The sequence below is a fragment of the Bombus pyrosoma genome, linkage group LG2, assembly GCF_014825855.1.
Source record: "Bombus pyrosoma isolate SC7728 linkage group LG2, ASM1482585v1, whole genome shotgun sequence".
Taxonomy (NCBI): Eukaryota; Metazoa; Arthropoda; class Insecta; order Hymenoptera; family Apidae; genus Bombus; species Bombus pyrosoma.
The window spans coordinates 15,427,014-15,440,112 of NC_057771.1; the positions used below are offsets into that span (position 1 = coordinate 15,427,014).

Here is a 13,099-nt window from a genome sequence, read left to right on the forward strand (position 1 = left end):
ATATATAGATGAAATGAAATATACGATTCTGATGGATATTAGTAATTCTTTATTTTAAATCAAATCACGAGAATACATTACAAGAAAATATCGATTACACTTCACATTTAGGATACATTGTACATTCTTTACGACGTTAGTAAGACTAGAGACATTTTCGAAACGTGCAGAAAATCAGTTGTGGAAACTGTTTCTCTGCCTTGCTTATCGATCGCCCCGTAATACCATAAACCTTATTTCTTTCATCAATTATTATTTGTACAACGATCATAATCCAAATAGTATCATCGAGTAGTTCTAATCACTGGGAATCGCGATAGATGGGAGCGTTTTTATTTGGTTTAAATATTATTGTGCAAGGCAAATTCAGGTCCGATAAAGGGGTGTCTATCTATGTATCGTGAAAAGTAGCCGAAATAATCGACGCGTGAGATCGTTCTTGAAATAGGCGCATGAAAGTTAATGGTAGAAATACGATAAAAATGTAGCGTTTACAGAGATTCTGTTTCATCATTTATGATGAATGCGGAAACACGAAATTCATGTAGTCGTTACATGCCGTCACAGCTATTACAAGTATATTTGGAATGTTAGACGCGCGTATTGTATTAGACACCCAAAATGATTGTTTTATTATACGTACAAGAACATTTTTATATGTATATAATATATACATATAAGATATATAAATATATAATATATATATAATATATTATATATGTATATATAAATAAAATATGAATATATGTATACATATATGTCTTTTTTTAAATATAAATACCATGTATGTGGAATATAATAGAAATACTGTTAAGTATAAGTTAAGCGTACGATTCGGACCACGCTCATAATTAGCTAAGCGTTTCTTCCCAACAAACCTTTTTTTCATTTTCACCAACTGTTACTGTTACGTAATCATATATCATTATATGTATATGTATACGTTTATATAACATATATTTATATTTACTTATAACATACTTAACGATGATCAACATTTAATTTTAATTTTTTCTTTTCACCAGGTAACGTTTGTCACATTATTAGTATTTTCGCAGCCAACGAATCAAAAACATTTTAATCGCTGTAATACACGTATGTACGAGCCTAAAATATTTATAAGTACGGCAGATTCCTTAGTCGAACTCTCTTAAATTAACAATAAATAGATATAAGCTCTGAAATTTTCAAAATTATCGGTATATATGATATGATAAACTTTGGTCGGAAATGTTCACATTTTCATTTGGTTTTCTTTATTTGTTCTTCCTCGTTATCTTTCGTATAAATCAGACTTCGTTATTAAATACATAGAATTTGATTTCTTGTTTCTGTATTTATTTATTTCTCTTTAACTCTTTAGCGGTGTTGTATGCCTAGCAAAAGTGTGAAAAAGGAACGTAATAAATCGAGAAATATATATTCTATTATTCAATAGTATTTCAGAAGATCCGTATGATATATCTTACTGCTTCCGAATATTCATGCGCTGAATAATTTTAAGACTTGTGTCTGAACGAACGTTACACGATAATAGTACACGCGACAATTTTTTGCATTTTCTGTTGCTGCTTACGTACTCGTAAATAATTACGACATTAACAACGATAACGCGATTATACTATATTTATCGGAGGAGAATCGTTTTCATTAGGCTTTCAGTTCGTTTGTAATTATTCAATGGCGCATCCACGCACGCCTTGTACTTCTCTGAGGTCAGTTTTGTTGCATAGTACAAACTTAGGCCTAGGAAGTACATATGTATGTATACTAGTCTGAAACCACTCCGGTGATTTCAGACTATAATAAAAATCACATTAGGACTAGAAAAACATATCATTTACCAAATTATTCATCCTTCTCTCTCCTGTCTTCTATTTTTTTTTTTTTTGTTTAGTTTTATCTTTTATTCTATCACCATCTTATTTACTTATAGTTCAAATCATCCTTTAAATGTCTTATTTTGAAATTACTTCGAGCAAATAATTTCATGGTACTCTGTAACGGAAAGTACGGTGATGTGTTTCTTATCATTTGAAGCACGATTATCTACTATCACTCATATTCGTTATCACGAATGGAATAATTATCTTGCTGATTGTGTAAGGTACATTTAGCCGCCAGTAGAAACAAATTATACAAATACAATATGCATGTAGTGTATACACGAAACGATTGTCTCCTCCATACGCAAATTTTTCTCCTTCTTCTTTCCTTCAAAATGTTCTCCCATCCACTTCCTGTGACACGATTTCCTGTTTATGAATAAACGAACTGTTTATCTCACAATACGTACCATTTCCATTAGATTAGACGATTCAATCTCGAACGTCATAGTAAACCTACGGAAAATCTGGTACAGTGAAATATCATATTAATAGATTCTCGAGAATTGAGGGACATCAATCCTTGCGATTCGCTGAAACGGACAATAACGATGTATTTTTTTCGTGGTTTTCTTATTCGTTAGTGGTCTCGAGTATATTCATAAAAGCGGTTTCACATATATAACATTGCTACTGTCGTTTACATATATCATTTACCGATTATTTATCCTATGCTTTCTGATTGTACTCTTCCTTTCGCAATTCGGCAAGGAAGCGAAACAAAAAGGAATAAAGAAGAAATTGTGTCCACGTTCCCATAAAATGGCCACGTTTTGCTTTTTTAGAAAACGGTACGCGACGAATATAACATCGATTGATTCTTTTGCTTTTCTATTCCTTTCTCTTCTTATTTTTCTTTTAGTGCAACGTGTGCCACATGTCGATGGTTTTCCTCGGTGATTGAGTCATATGAAGCCAGTGCTCTCTTCCTTGACTTCCGCTTCCTTCCACTCCACGAATCACTCCTGTGGCTGGACCAACGATACAGGAACCGACGATCACGTTTCCTCCAATAAACTCGTTGCTCGAGTCCATCACACATACCTTGCAAAAGAATTAGTTCAATTATTTTATCAATTTGAATCTTTCCCATTCTTTTTTCTTTTCACATACGATGAAAATGTTTTTCAGGAATATATTCCGAGTATCAAAATTGATGGATGTAGCAATTAGATCTATCTATCTCATCACTGGGTTCAATCCGTTTCTGTGTATTACCCTTCTATTGATCGTAATAATGAATAATGATGTTTCGTTTGATGAATGATGAATTGCTATTTGTTCGTAATATATAGACTTGCAAGGACTATTTTTGCAAATTTATTTACTCCATTTACTTTCTTTCTATGCCATTACATTTCATTTTACTTTAACGAAAAGTAAGATAAAATTTGAACAAATCACCCTATTTCAGAAGATATTTACAAATTTGTGACAAGTGTTTGAAAAAGTACTCTCTGTTCCATCGTAAAAGTTTCAGTGAACAACAAATTTCCTTTCATTTATGAATAGCCTTCTAAAGATCTATAAATCTTTACTATCGTCGTACGAGACGTGATAAAGTGCACCCGTACCGAGCGAAAATTCAAAGTCGATTTTCTCGAAAACAAAGCCTCAAACGAAAAATTTTTATTCTATATTTTCGACTTCTTTTTTCGCGTAGAATCACCCCCTTTCCGCTTGTACCACCAGTTACCAACCACCCTATATATCTCATCATGTATATTCCACGAGCTTCAAAATTTTAGACCAAAACGTGATCACGCGAAAGAAAAGGTAGCGTGTCACTAAGACCATTCTGAAGTTTCCAATCAGTTGGAATTGCCTATTTTGCAACGTTGGATCGATCGCTTGACTCAAGAATCATCCTTGAGGATTTTTATAAAAAACCACGGAAGTTCATCGATATTCAGTCTAGACTCGTCGTACGACTACGAAGGTCGCCTCTTTCTTGTTTGCTCTTTTTTTCTTCAAGGCTTTTTTCCGGACGCGACAGAACGCTCGTCGATAATCGCGACCGACATTTCGCCAACTCGCTATGTAAACACGCGATTTCACAGAGCAAATAAATTCTCTATTCAACTAGTACAGGTTTCCACAAGGATAGTATAAGCACGAACTTCTGTTTTTCATTATTACTAGCGTAACGTTTAGCGTAGACGAGAGACGCGATATCGCTGCGGTTTTGTAAACGACACATTTGACAGTTCAATTTACCATTGTTAATCTTGTAATATAATAGTAGGTCTATTCTACGTTCTCTACTTATTTTTTTTCTCTCTGTATAGTTTCAAGAGACGACTGGTCGGTTCTATGGATGCTTCCGGATTATTTTTTCTTTTGCATGAAAAAACTATTTAATCGCTCAACGTGGTTGTTATACGTATGTATACATTTGTTAACAGAACATCTTTTGACGTCTTCATCATCTTACAAAAAGTACTATAATCACGGTATTACAGTTTAGTAGAGACAATTTCATATCAATTAAATCTGTTTATGATTTTCGCCAGTGTAAATATGATATAATCTTTGCTAACCGAAAGAAAACGACATATAAAAAAATAAGAGGTCCCTAAATAAAGCAATTGCTATTTAGTATTTGAAAAATTGGCGAGATCAGTTCGAGTGGCAAGTTAATTCGTTTCTCGTAATTGATAGACTAATAAAATTTCTTTATTTATGATTATCGGGTTGTGTATAAATTTCAATACGATCTTATAGTTCTGCAAGGTCTGAGGTACAAATTTGTCATTGCTGTAAAATTTCACTTAACAACGTTAAAAGTCTATATCCGCCGAGTAAGAAATAAAAACGTATCGATGAAAATTGTTCACGATCGAAGTTGTGAGAATTGATCGGAGTTCAACTCTACGGGGATCTGGTGTTTTCTAAATTGTTGCTAGGTTTTGTAAGCGACCCTATGATGTAAATCAATAACTTGTAATCGACGGAACTCGTTTATAGTTGGCAAGGTTGCGTGACCCCGAGAACAATACTGCAGAGTTTTACGTTTCGTGGAAATGGTTGCGGAGATATTGCTTTTGAAATATTCGATGCAAAGCAGATGGGATCTATCGCATGTAAAATAACTTGACTGTATTTTACAAAAGTATGCACATACATAGAAATAAGGAACTTCGTATTTAACGAAAATATATTTTACGTACATTTTATGAAAAATGTCGTACTCGGAGCTAATTATTCGTGAAACGATATTTTTGAATATCATTTTAATAAATGGAATTCGATACTTTTTGAAACTGAGTGGTTTTAGTTAACTATATCGATATCTATAGCGATAGCTTTATTAAGGTCAAAAAAGGATAGTCATTTTATTATCCTTCTATACTTAATTTAGGATAGATTCGTCGATATTAAACGAAACAGATGTTATGGAAAATTGTTTGAAATGCACGGGACAAATAATGTCAAAATAGGAATAGATGATATATAAATGTGACTACATTGTAACTTTGTTTCTTTTTTTTTTTTATCATACTCGAATTACAGAAAAATTGAACGTATACACGTACTATGCCAATACGTACGTCGATTACTGAACAATTTTAATATCTCGAGCTATTAAACAAAGTTCCAAAGTGTGTTGAATTTTTTCATTAATACGATTTTTATTTTAATTTTCGCACGATCTTCGACGAGAAGGAAAAAAACGGCGAGCTACGTTTCGCAACATAAAATTTGAAAATTAAATTTCTCCCATGCTGGTGAAAATGTGATTTTTCTCTCTTGTTACAGAGCCGTATAATATAGTTCGAACGCTCACCCTCGTGGAATTTTGTTATGCATATCAATACACGAACCGTTGATTTAAATAATATTTTCAATGGGACAACCCACCGACATCTGACTGTCGTCCAGAAGATAAATCGTGTGCTTCGAAATCAAGACTCTTTTTCAAATTAATTACGCCACAGGAGAATAGTTAGTCTACTTAAGGGTGACTCGTATAAAAAGTGGAACCTAGCGAACGTAACTTGATGAACAGTGTGATTTTAATATCTTTTATTCACCATGTGTAATAATAAATTATTCTATACGGAATTGGAAATACGTGAAAACTTTAATGGAAGATCGATACAATCATATTATTTTCCAACAATAAGATAAGATAATCGAGGAAACGATTCATAAAATCTGTATTTAAATGTATAGGATTTTGTTTTAAATAAATATCCAAGCTTTGTGAAAGAAAAAAAGAAAATTTCAATCGTATTTCTCTTTTAGTTCACCAAAATTTGCTCCGATTTTTGGTTTAATGGAGTAGCTTTCTATAAAATGTCATAGATAGAACGAAATTTACGAAAGGCGACGGATATTAAATTTTTGAATCAGTTTGATTTAAATTATTCCTCTGATATGAAATCGATATGATTTTCGTGTAAAACACTTTGAAATTGCTTCTCACCAGGACAATGGTTTTATTTACTCGACGATAAGAGAGCCTGCATTATGGTGGAACTAGAAAAGCTTGATTAAACGTTGCACGTATATCTACCTCAATGGCTGATGATGCAAGATAGTTGGCAGGAACATTAAAGGACATTGCCTCGTTCCAAACGGGACTGGTTGTCGCTTTTCTTACAGCAGTTTTCTTCTTCTTCACCCTCTTCTCTCCGCAAAGGAGATTTACTTTCACGAAGGAATCTAAGGTTTCTTTGTCCTGCGTAACACAATCAAGCGCGTCACGTGGAATATGAAAATGCTCAAATTGTCGATATCTTTCATGATGCAAACGAACGACAGCAAGGAAACGTCAATTTCAGATATCAATTAAAAACGGAATTAGCAATCAAACGAAATGAAACGAAACGAAAATGATTAAACCGAAGACCTTGTGACTCTTTAATAGTCGCATGAACCAAAGTTAAATATCTAAAGTTGATGGAAAATTTAGAGAACGAAAAGTAGAACGATTACTAAAATATGTAAATAAAATAACAAGGAAAGGAGTTACCTGTGGTGGAAACAGATTTCGCGCCTTCAAAATCTGTACTGTTAATCGTTCGGCACTGGGCAGATAAGAGAGCGACAGTAGAACTTCTTGAATTTGTTCGGGTGGCTTTCGTTCACGTTCAATGTCTCCCCAAACTTCTTCGGTTGAGGTAGGAGAATCTAATCGTAGAATATTTAGTGGTACTTTGACAGAACCTACTATGTCATTCCTGGAGAAACGATCGTAATCGAGCACCTGTTAGACAGAAAAAATTTGACTCGATTAAATCACCAATTTGCTGGTGCACGCAACGTGAAAAATGTAATTTATAATTCGTATCGTAATGAAATATTAGCCTTCGTTGATCGAAGGTTCTGCTAATATTTGTTAAAGGGTCGATAACATATTACAAAAATCTTTTTATATGTAGAAAGGAAAATTAATAAAAAATTAAATGTCAAAAAAGATTGTGTTTAAATAGAGCTCTGTTTGCACCAAAGAGAAACGAATAATATCAGTATAATTTATTTGAAGATAAAGGTTTTTAAACAACGTAAGAACCATCCGAATTTGATACATCTGTTTCTCCATTGGAACAGCAAGTAATTCCAACATAGAAATTCTTCAACGATTCCAATCGAAAACTCTAAGATCCTTGATAGATGCACCTTGGTATGTTACCAACGAAACAATGCATCACGACCTCAAGATACTCACAGTCAAAAAAGAAATATCCAAATTCAGTAACAGATATAATACAAGAGTTAACAACCACCAAAACCTATTAGTTACCCAATTACTTGACACGATGGATCAGATCCGCAGACTAAAAAGACAATACCCTTTAGATTTAAGCACTAGATTCAACTAGAATCAAACACACGATGAACATTTATTAAACACGACATAGTACCACGCCAGAAAAATTTATTTATAATTCTCAATAAGAATTGATTGTAAAATTCATCCAAATAAAAAAAAAAGAAAAAATCTGTTTCTCCATTTACATAAATTTATTAATTTCAATTTCATAGAAAGCCGATGTTTTTGTAATATCGAGATAATTTATTGTATTACGAATGTTATCGAATCAATGAAACAAATGTAACAGATTCCACTTTTTCGAACGAAATAACACACAAACGAAAATAATTGTCCAATTGTTGTTTGATTTTGATATATATGGAATAAATGGAAAAAAGGACTTGCGATATTTATTACGATGGAACCTAATAGCTAACACGGCAATAATGTGTTAATTGCCTGTAAAACTAGGGTCCTGTCTTGAAGTTCGTCGTTGCTGACGGGGAACTTGAATTGTTGGTCGAAGAACGGATTCGTCTCGTTACGGTATATCTGTGTTTGTCGTTTTCTCGAATCCACTTCAGGGCTGAGCGTCAGCTTCACGTAAGGATCGTTGAATCCTCCTTGATCACTTCCAGCCAGATCGTGAGCCTCGATCAGGTGTACATGCAGGTCCGATCGATCGAAGTCGTATTTGAATCGCAAATGCAGCCGGCCTAAACTCTTTCCATTTCTAAAATGACAGCCAGCACGAAGACGTGCGTTATTTCGATTTTTATTCGTTTCTTATCGAACGTATCTGTATCAAGTGATCTGAATTCGAATGACACGTGTTCTCGTGGAAATGGTAGATGTATGTCAAGTTGATTCGAGTTGGAGGACCAATATTAACAAGCACAAAACTGAAGATGATATTATACACGATGATCGTTGTTTTTCTTAAGTTATGCAATATATAATTGAATGAATTTGGTCTCTAAAGAGCCTCGTTTAAATTAGCGAATTCAGGTGCTTGAATTGAAACGAGGCAGAGTTCGAACGAGAGTAATAAGAGAGTTTGAGAGCATACATCCTATTTGAAGTAAATAACAAATTCAGACAGGCCAAGCGTTCTTAGATTGCTTGCTCCCAAGTAAGCTAATTAATCTGAACAACGTTCGATAGTGGCAAAGTGATTTCAAATTGCTCCAGCTTATATCGATTGATGTCGTAAAAATTATGTAATATTCCATACATTGGATTTGATCGGAACCACGTATCACAGTCCAATGGAACGTAAAATTGTAAATATTTGTTTCTATGTCGAGTCAAGCTCGACCTTATCTATCAGTTATTTTCATTTGGCGTCGAGTAGGTTCCATCGTATTTAGCGATAAACACGGATCTACGTGCGCACATTGCTTAGTCGTATACGTGGTACACGTTCTAATTAGCAGAGGCGGTAATACGAAGCATTAACGCGTTCTTTGCCTATTGATCAGAGGATTAATCATCCACGTGTCTCGCGTTCAAGTCAAATAAAACAGCTGACTTTCGTATCAGATTGCAGTATATCCGGTAACTCAATCCTTTTAGATGCTTTGCATGTTCCGGGCAGGAATAGATCGACATGTAGGTCGTGCGTATATGCAAATATAATATGCGTATGTGCAAAGTGGGCTAAAGTTGCGTTGTGTTTCGATCGTAGGAAAATATTAAACGTCCACGATAAATGATAACGCGTAATAATAGAAGCATAACATTTCAATGGTATCGAATGATTTACTGTGAATATGATCGTGATCCGATTATACTTCATGTTTTCTATAACTGGTTTCTGGAACAACTGTAGCGACGTGAATTGACGTGTTACGAACACGCACAGGATGTTAATATCGTTTTAAAGTTGCGAAAGAGCAGCATAACATAAGAATGACAAATATTTGTGTATCAAATAGCTTCGTTAAAATTAGATCGTCCATTTCAAATTTTACATTTTTATACGTATACATATATTGTAAATTCTATTGATTTAATTATCCAGTAAAATTAATTTAATATTGATAGACTTTGTTGGTTGAACATTTAATAAATTTTATTCTTGTTAACCGTGGTCTCTTATGTAGAAATAAAGAAGGGAAGCGAATATTTACGTGTCGGATGATAAAATCTTTTACACGTACCCTCGAGTCTTAAGATAAATAGGTCCATCTCTTCGTTGGTAAAGATCAGGTTGTATGGAACCGAGTGGTGATGCTGGGGGAGGTGGTCCACCTTCGCTGTTGCATAAAAGGAGTACATATTACGTTTCAAGATTATAGATTAAAGGTAATCCTTATAACAGAGATTTCTTTTTCGTATAAAAAGATTATAGGTGGGAAATGATTGCGAGAAGCAAAATAAAAATCAATAATTTATTCAGCCATGCACGATCAAACTGTGATTATATCAATGGAACTTAGCGTCCATGTAATTCTTCATTTCTTACCTACTACAAATTGGCTTTAAACGATTACGTTCAAGATTACATCGTATAGATATTAAATGACAAATAACGATCTTCGTCTGATCACGGAATGATCGGAGAATATCTCACCTTCCAGAAATGCGTGATGGTGGAATAAGAAGAGGTGAAAGACTTCGACCAGCTGATCTGGAAGCTACGTGGGCAACGCTTATCGAGGAACCACCACACGAAGAGCTCACACCTGTTGCCAGAGACGACAAAGAGCTCTGAGATGGTGACGCATTATTGCTCAGAAGACTTCCCGAACAACTGGCTGGACTCCCACAGCGTGCGTCTAACGATGCTGCACGTCCAGGTGATGGTGATCTGTGCGTTTCGCAATCGAGTGCAAGGTGCGTGTCAATTTTTCTTCGTTATATAATCAATTACGAATAATACGAAGATGACGGGTGCAGTGAATGGCCAATGAACGACTAATGAAAAATCGATGTTTAATACATAGGTAGATACATGGATACAATAATACAAAGATCGATCTCTTGTAGTAGATTAAAGACTTACTTTTATTATTTTTATTGTGGCAGTTCAATTTAGAAATATATTACGACCAACTCTACTATTTAATATTTTACGATTGATACTATTTAATTAAGTCTGATATTACTGTATTATACGGTTAATTAAGAAGTTCTTGAACGCCGTCAATATATTTCTTGAAAAATCTGTCTCGCTTAATCGAGAGTAATCGAAAAAGCTGGCTAAACTTTTGTCGAGGATCGCTTTGTCAGATTAAGAGTTCATTAAACATTCGTTGCCCGACCCGTCATGCCTCAGCTATGCCCGAGTAATTAACAAGATTTCATGGATTCAACGAAAACTCGGACATTCGTCCAGTGTCGTTTAATAATTCTAATGGAAACAATTAATTTTGATCCTTTATATTTATTAACGTCTACCGCTTATAATTATTCGTCTGTCAAGAAAGAAACAAATAATGTAAAACGAATTTTTCATGTAGAATATAATCATATGAAGGAAAAATTTTGTCGTGCAACTTTGTTCAGTCATTTCACGTCAAAATCGCTTTACATTTTATAAATAGTCTCTCGTATGCAGAGTAACGGGGTTGATCGAGATTGACAGAAAAAAGCTCTTTTGTGTTATCAAGTTATTCGATTATATCTTTAATTAAATCATACCTCGAACTCCTGCTGGGTGGATAAGAAGAAGCAGCGTGCAAAGGATCCCGATGATGGTGGTACCGTCCATCAGGGCCAAATGGTCGAATCTGGGTCGAAGTTCCAGTACGATGGATGGACGGTCCAGGCGCACCTTCCAACGAGCTCTGCGAGCTCACCGACGAATTTCTCGTGAACAATCGTCCCATGCTTCCGGATCCGCCACCACCGCCAGGATAGCTTCGACTTTGATGCGGCAAGCTCCCTGTTTCAGATGGTAATTAGATGTAATGTCGTTTACAGGCAATATTGACGAAGCTGGTAACGAAGCGATGATCAATGAGTCCCCGTCTACTCTATTATTACGTTCCACTTAACCTTTCGAAGATTCTCTAACGCGATTGATCAGAAATTTCAGTACTCTCGCGGTGATATTTTTTATGATCAAAAATTGTTTTTGATCATTTAGAGTTCAATGTCATCGAAGCGCGGTGGACCAGTAGAACGTGAAGAGTTGAGGTCTGATACAACGTTGTTGTGAGTTTACAGTGGTGACACTATGTGATTGATATTAAATTTATATGTATTTTTATTATAATTGTCGTATTTCTATTTTGTAATGACACAAGTCACATGAAATGAATCACATGAAAAGAATGAAATTCCGTAGCGGTACTCGACAGCAAACTTTCCAACGGTTTCTATCTCGTGGCTTGCTACACAAAGACCCTAGAGCCCAGATGTCCAAACATCTTCATAGCATATTTTAAACTAGCCTAAGGACCCGCTATAAGTCTTAGGATTTCTTTAGCTAAGGTCCTTCAAACGAACAAATAGTCTTTGTCTTAACAGTCCCTAAATCTATCGACTGTATATAGGGAGTGTTGTTAATAAATATACTGTTAATTATACTCTATACTATACTTCTTCAGTACTGGTGACCCCGACGTGATCAGTTTGAGGTGGATAGGTCGTGATAGATACTGAAGAAGTACTAGAGTATAATTAACAGTATATTTATTAACAACACTCCCTATAATTCTAATACTCGAGATTCCTGTACAGAATTCTGATTATCGTCTTGTTAACTGTCAATTTGCCAGTGTTATACTAAATTTCTTCTTACTGTAATTAATTTCTTCACAGTCAATCGTTGCAATGACGCCGTTTTATATCGAGTTGCAATTTCGATCGAGTAAAAGATATTTTGCTATACTGTGCACGTTCTAGCCACAAGTTTGACGTACAACAGTGGATTACTTGGCGCGCGTACAAACTTTTCATTTTCGTAACATAATTTTAGAGCGCGACAGGAAAACTGGTATCTTTTGTCGATTGGTAATTTCAAAAGTAAGGATGGAAGGGACGGTTGCGATATAGCGAGATAGTCGAAGATGAAAAGGTTCGTGTTATATTAATTTTCTAGTGAAGAATCTTACCTGATTCAATGACCACAGAGGAGCATGGCTGCACTGCGTGTTGTTCCTTGGCAACATTAAATTCCTGAAATGAAATGTATTTGTTAGAAGCATCGTTGGAATAGAATTTATTCGATTTCTTTCACCTATCGTTTTGTTTCTCCGTTTCTAGATAAAACGGATTTTTTCAAAATACACATATAAACATCTGTAAAAGAAGATTCTATAGAAAAAATGATGCTTCTTGCTACGAAACAACGCAACATCCCATCGCTGCCACTTATCCAATACGCTACATTTTTTTCTTTTCACCTTTCCTTTCTATTGCAACAGTTTTCTAAATTAATTGACCATTTATTCACTCGTAAACCCATCCAGTGATAACTCGAATTTAAAAGAGAAACAAAGCC

General features: G+C 34.8%; 1 protein-coding gene across 3 annotated transcripts; it reads right to left on the reverse strand.

Moving 5' to 3' along the window:
- Positions 1 to 26: 26 nt before the first annotated feature.
- Positions 27 to 12,863, reverse strand: LOC122577749 (synaptotagmin-6-like). 3 transcript variants are annotated; one of them, XM_043749282.1, is made up of 8 exons: positions 12,711 to 12,862; positions 11,293 to 11,536; positions 10,223 to 10,459; positions 9,810 to 9,905; positions 8,107 to 8,380; positions 6,865 to 7,098; positions 6,406 to 6,570; positions 27 to 2,930 (listed from the first exon to the last, which is right to left on the reverse strand). In XM_043749282.1, exons 2-8 carry the CDS (start codon positions 11,478 to 11,480, stop codon positions 2,745 to 2,747), a joined length of 1,380 nt encoding a protein of 459 aa, XP_043605217.1. In that variant the 5' UTR covers positions 11,481 to 11,536; positions 12,711 to 12,862; the 3' UTR covers positions 27 to 2,744. The 3 variants fall into 3 exon arrangements, with proteins under 3 accessions (XP_043605217.1, XP_043605219.1, XP_043605218.1); XM_043749284.1 differs by lacking the exon at positions 10,223 to 10,459 and having other exon boundaries at positions 12,711 to 12,863; XM_043749283.1 differs by lacking the exon at positions 6,406 to 6,570 and having other exon boundaries at positions 12,711 to 12,863.
- Positions 12,864 to 13,099: the final 236 nt, after the last annotated feature.

What these genes read in the sequence shown, in the direction of transcription:
- LOC122577749 (XM_043749282.1), bottom strand. Translation starts at nt 11,480, where the DNA reads ATGGGACGATTGTTCACGAGAAATTCGTCGGTGAGCTCGCAGAGCTCG. An exon ending in CCATCACGCATTTCTGGAAG is followed by an intron (nt 9,906 to 10,222) that starts GTGAGATATTCT and finishes TTTATGCAACAG; the next exon opens with CGAAGGTGGACCACCTCCCC. An exon ending in ACAGGACCCTAGTTTTACAG is followed by an intron (nt 7,099 to 8,106) that starts GCAATTAACACA and finishes TCTGTCTAACAG; the next exon opens with GTGCTCGATTACGATCGTTT.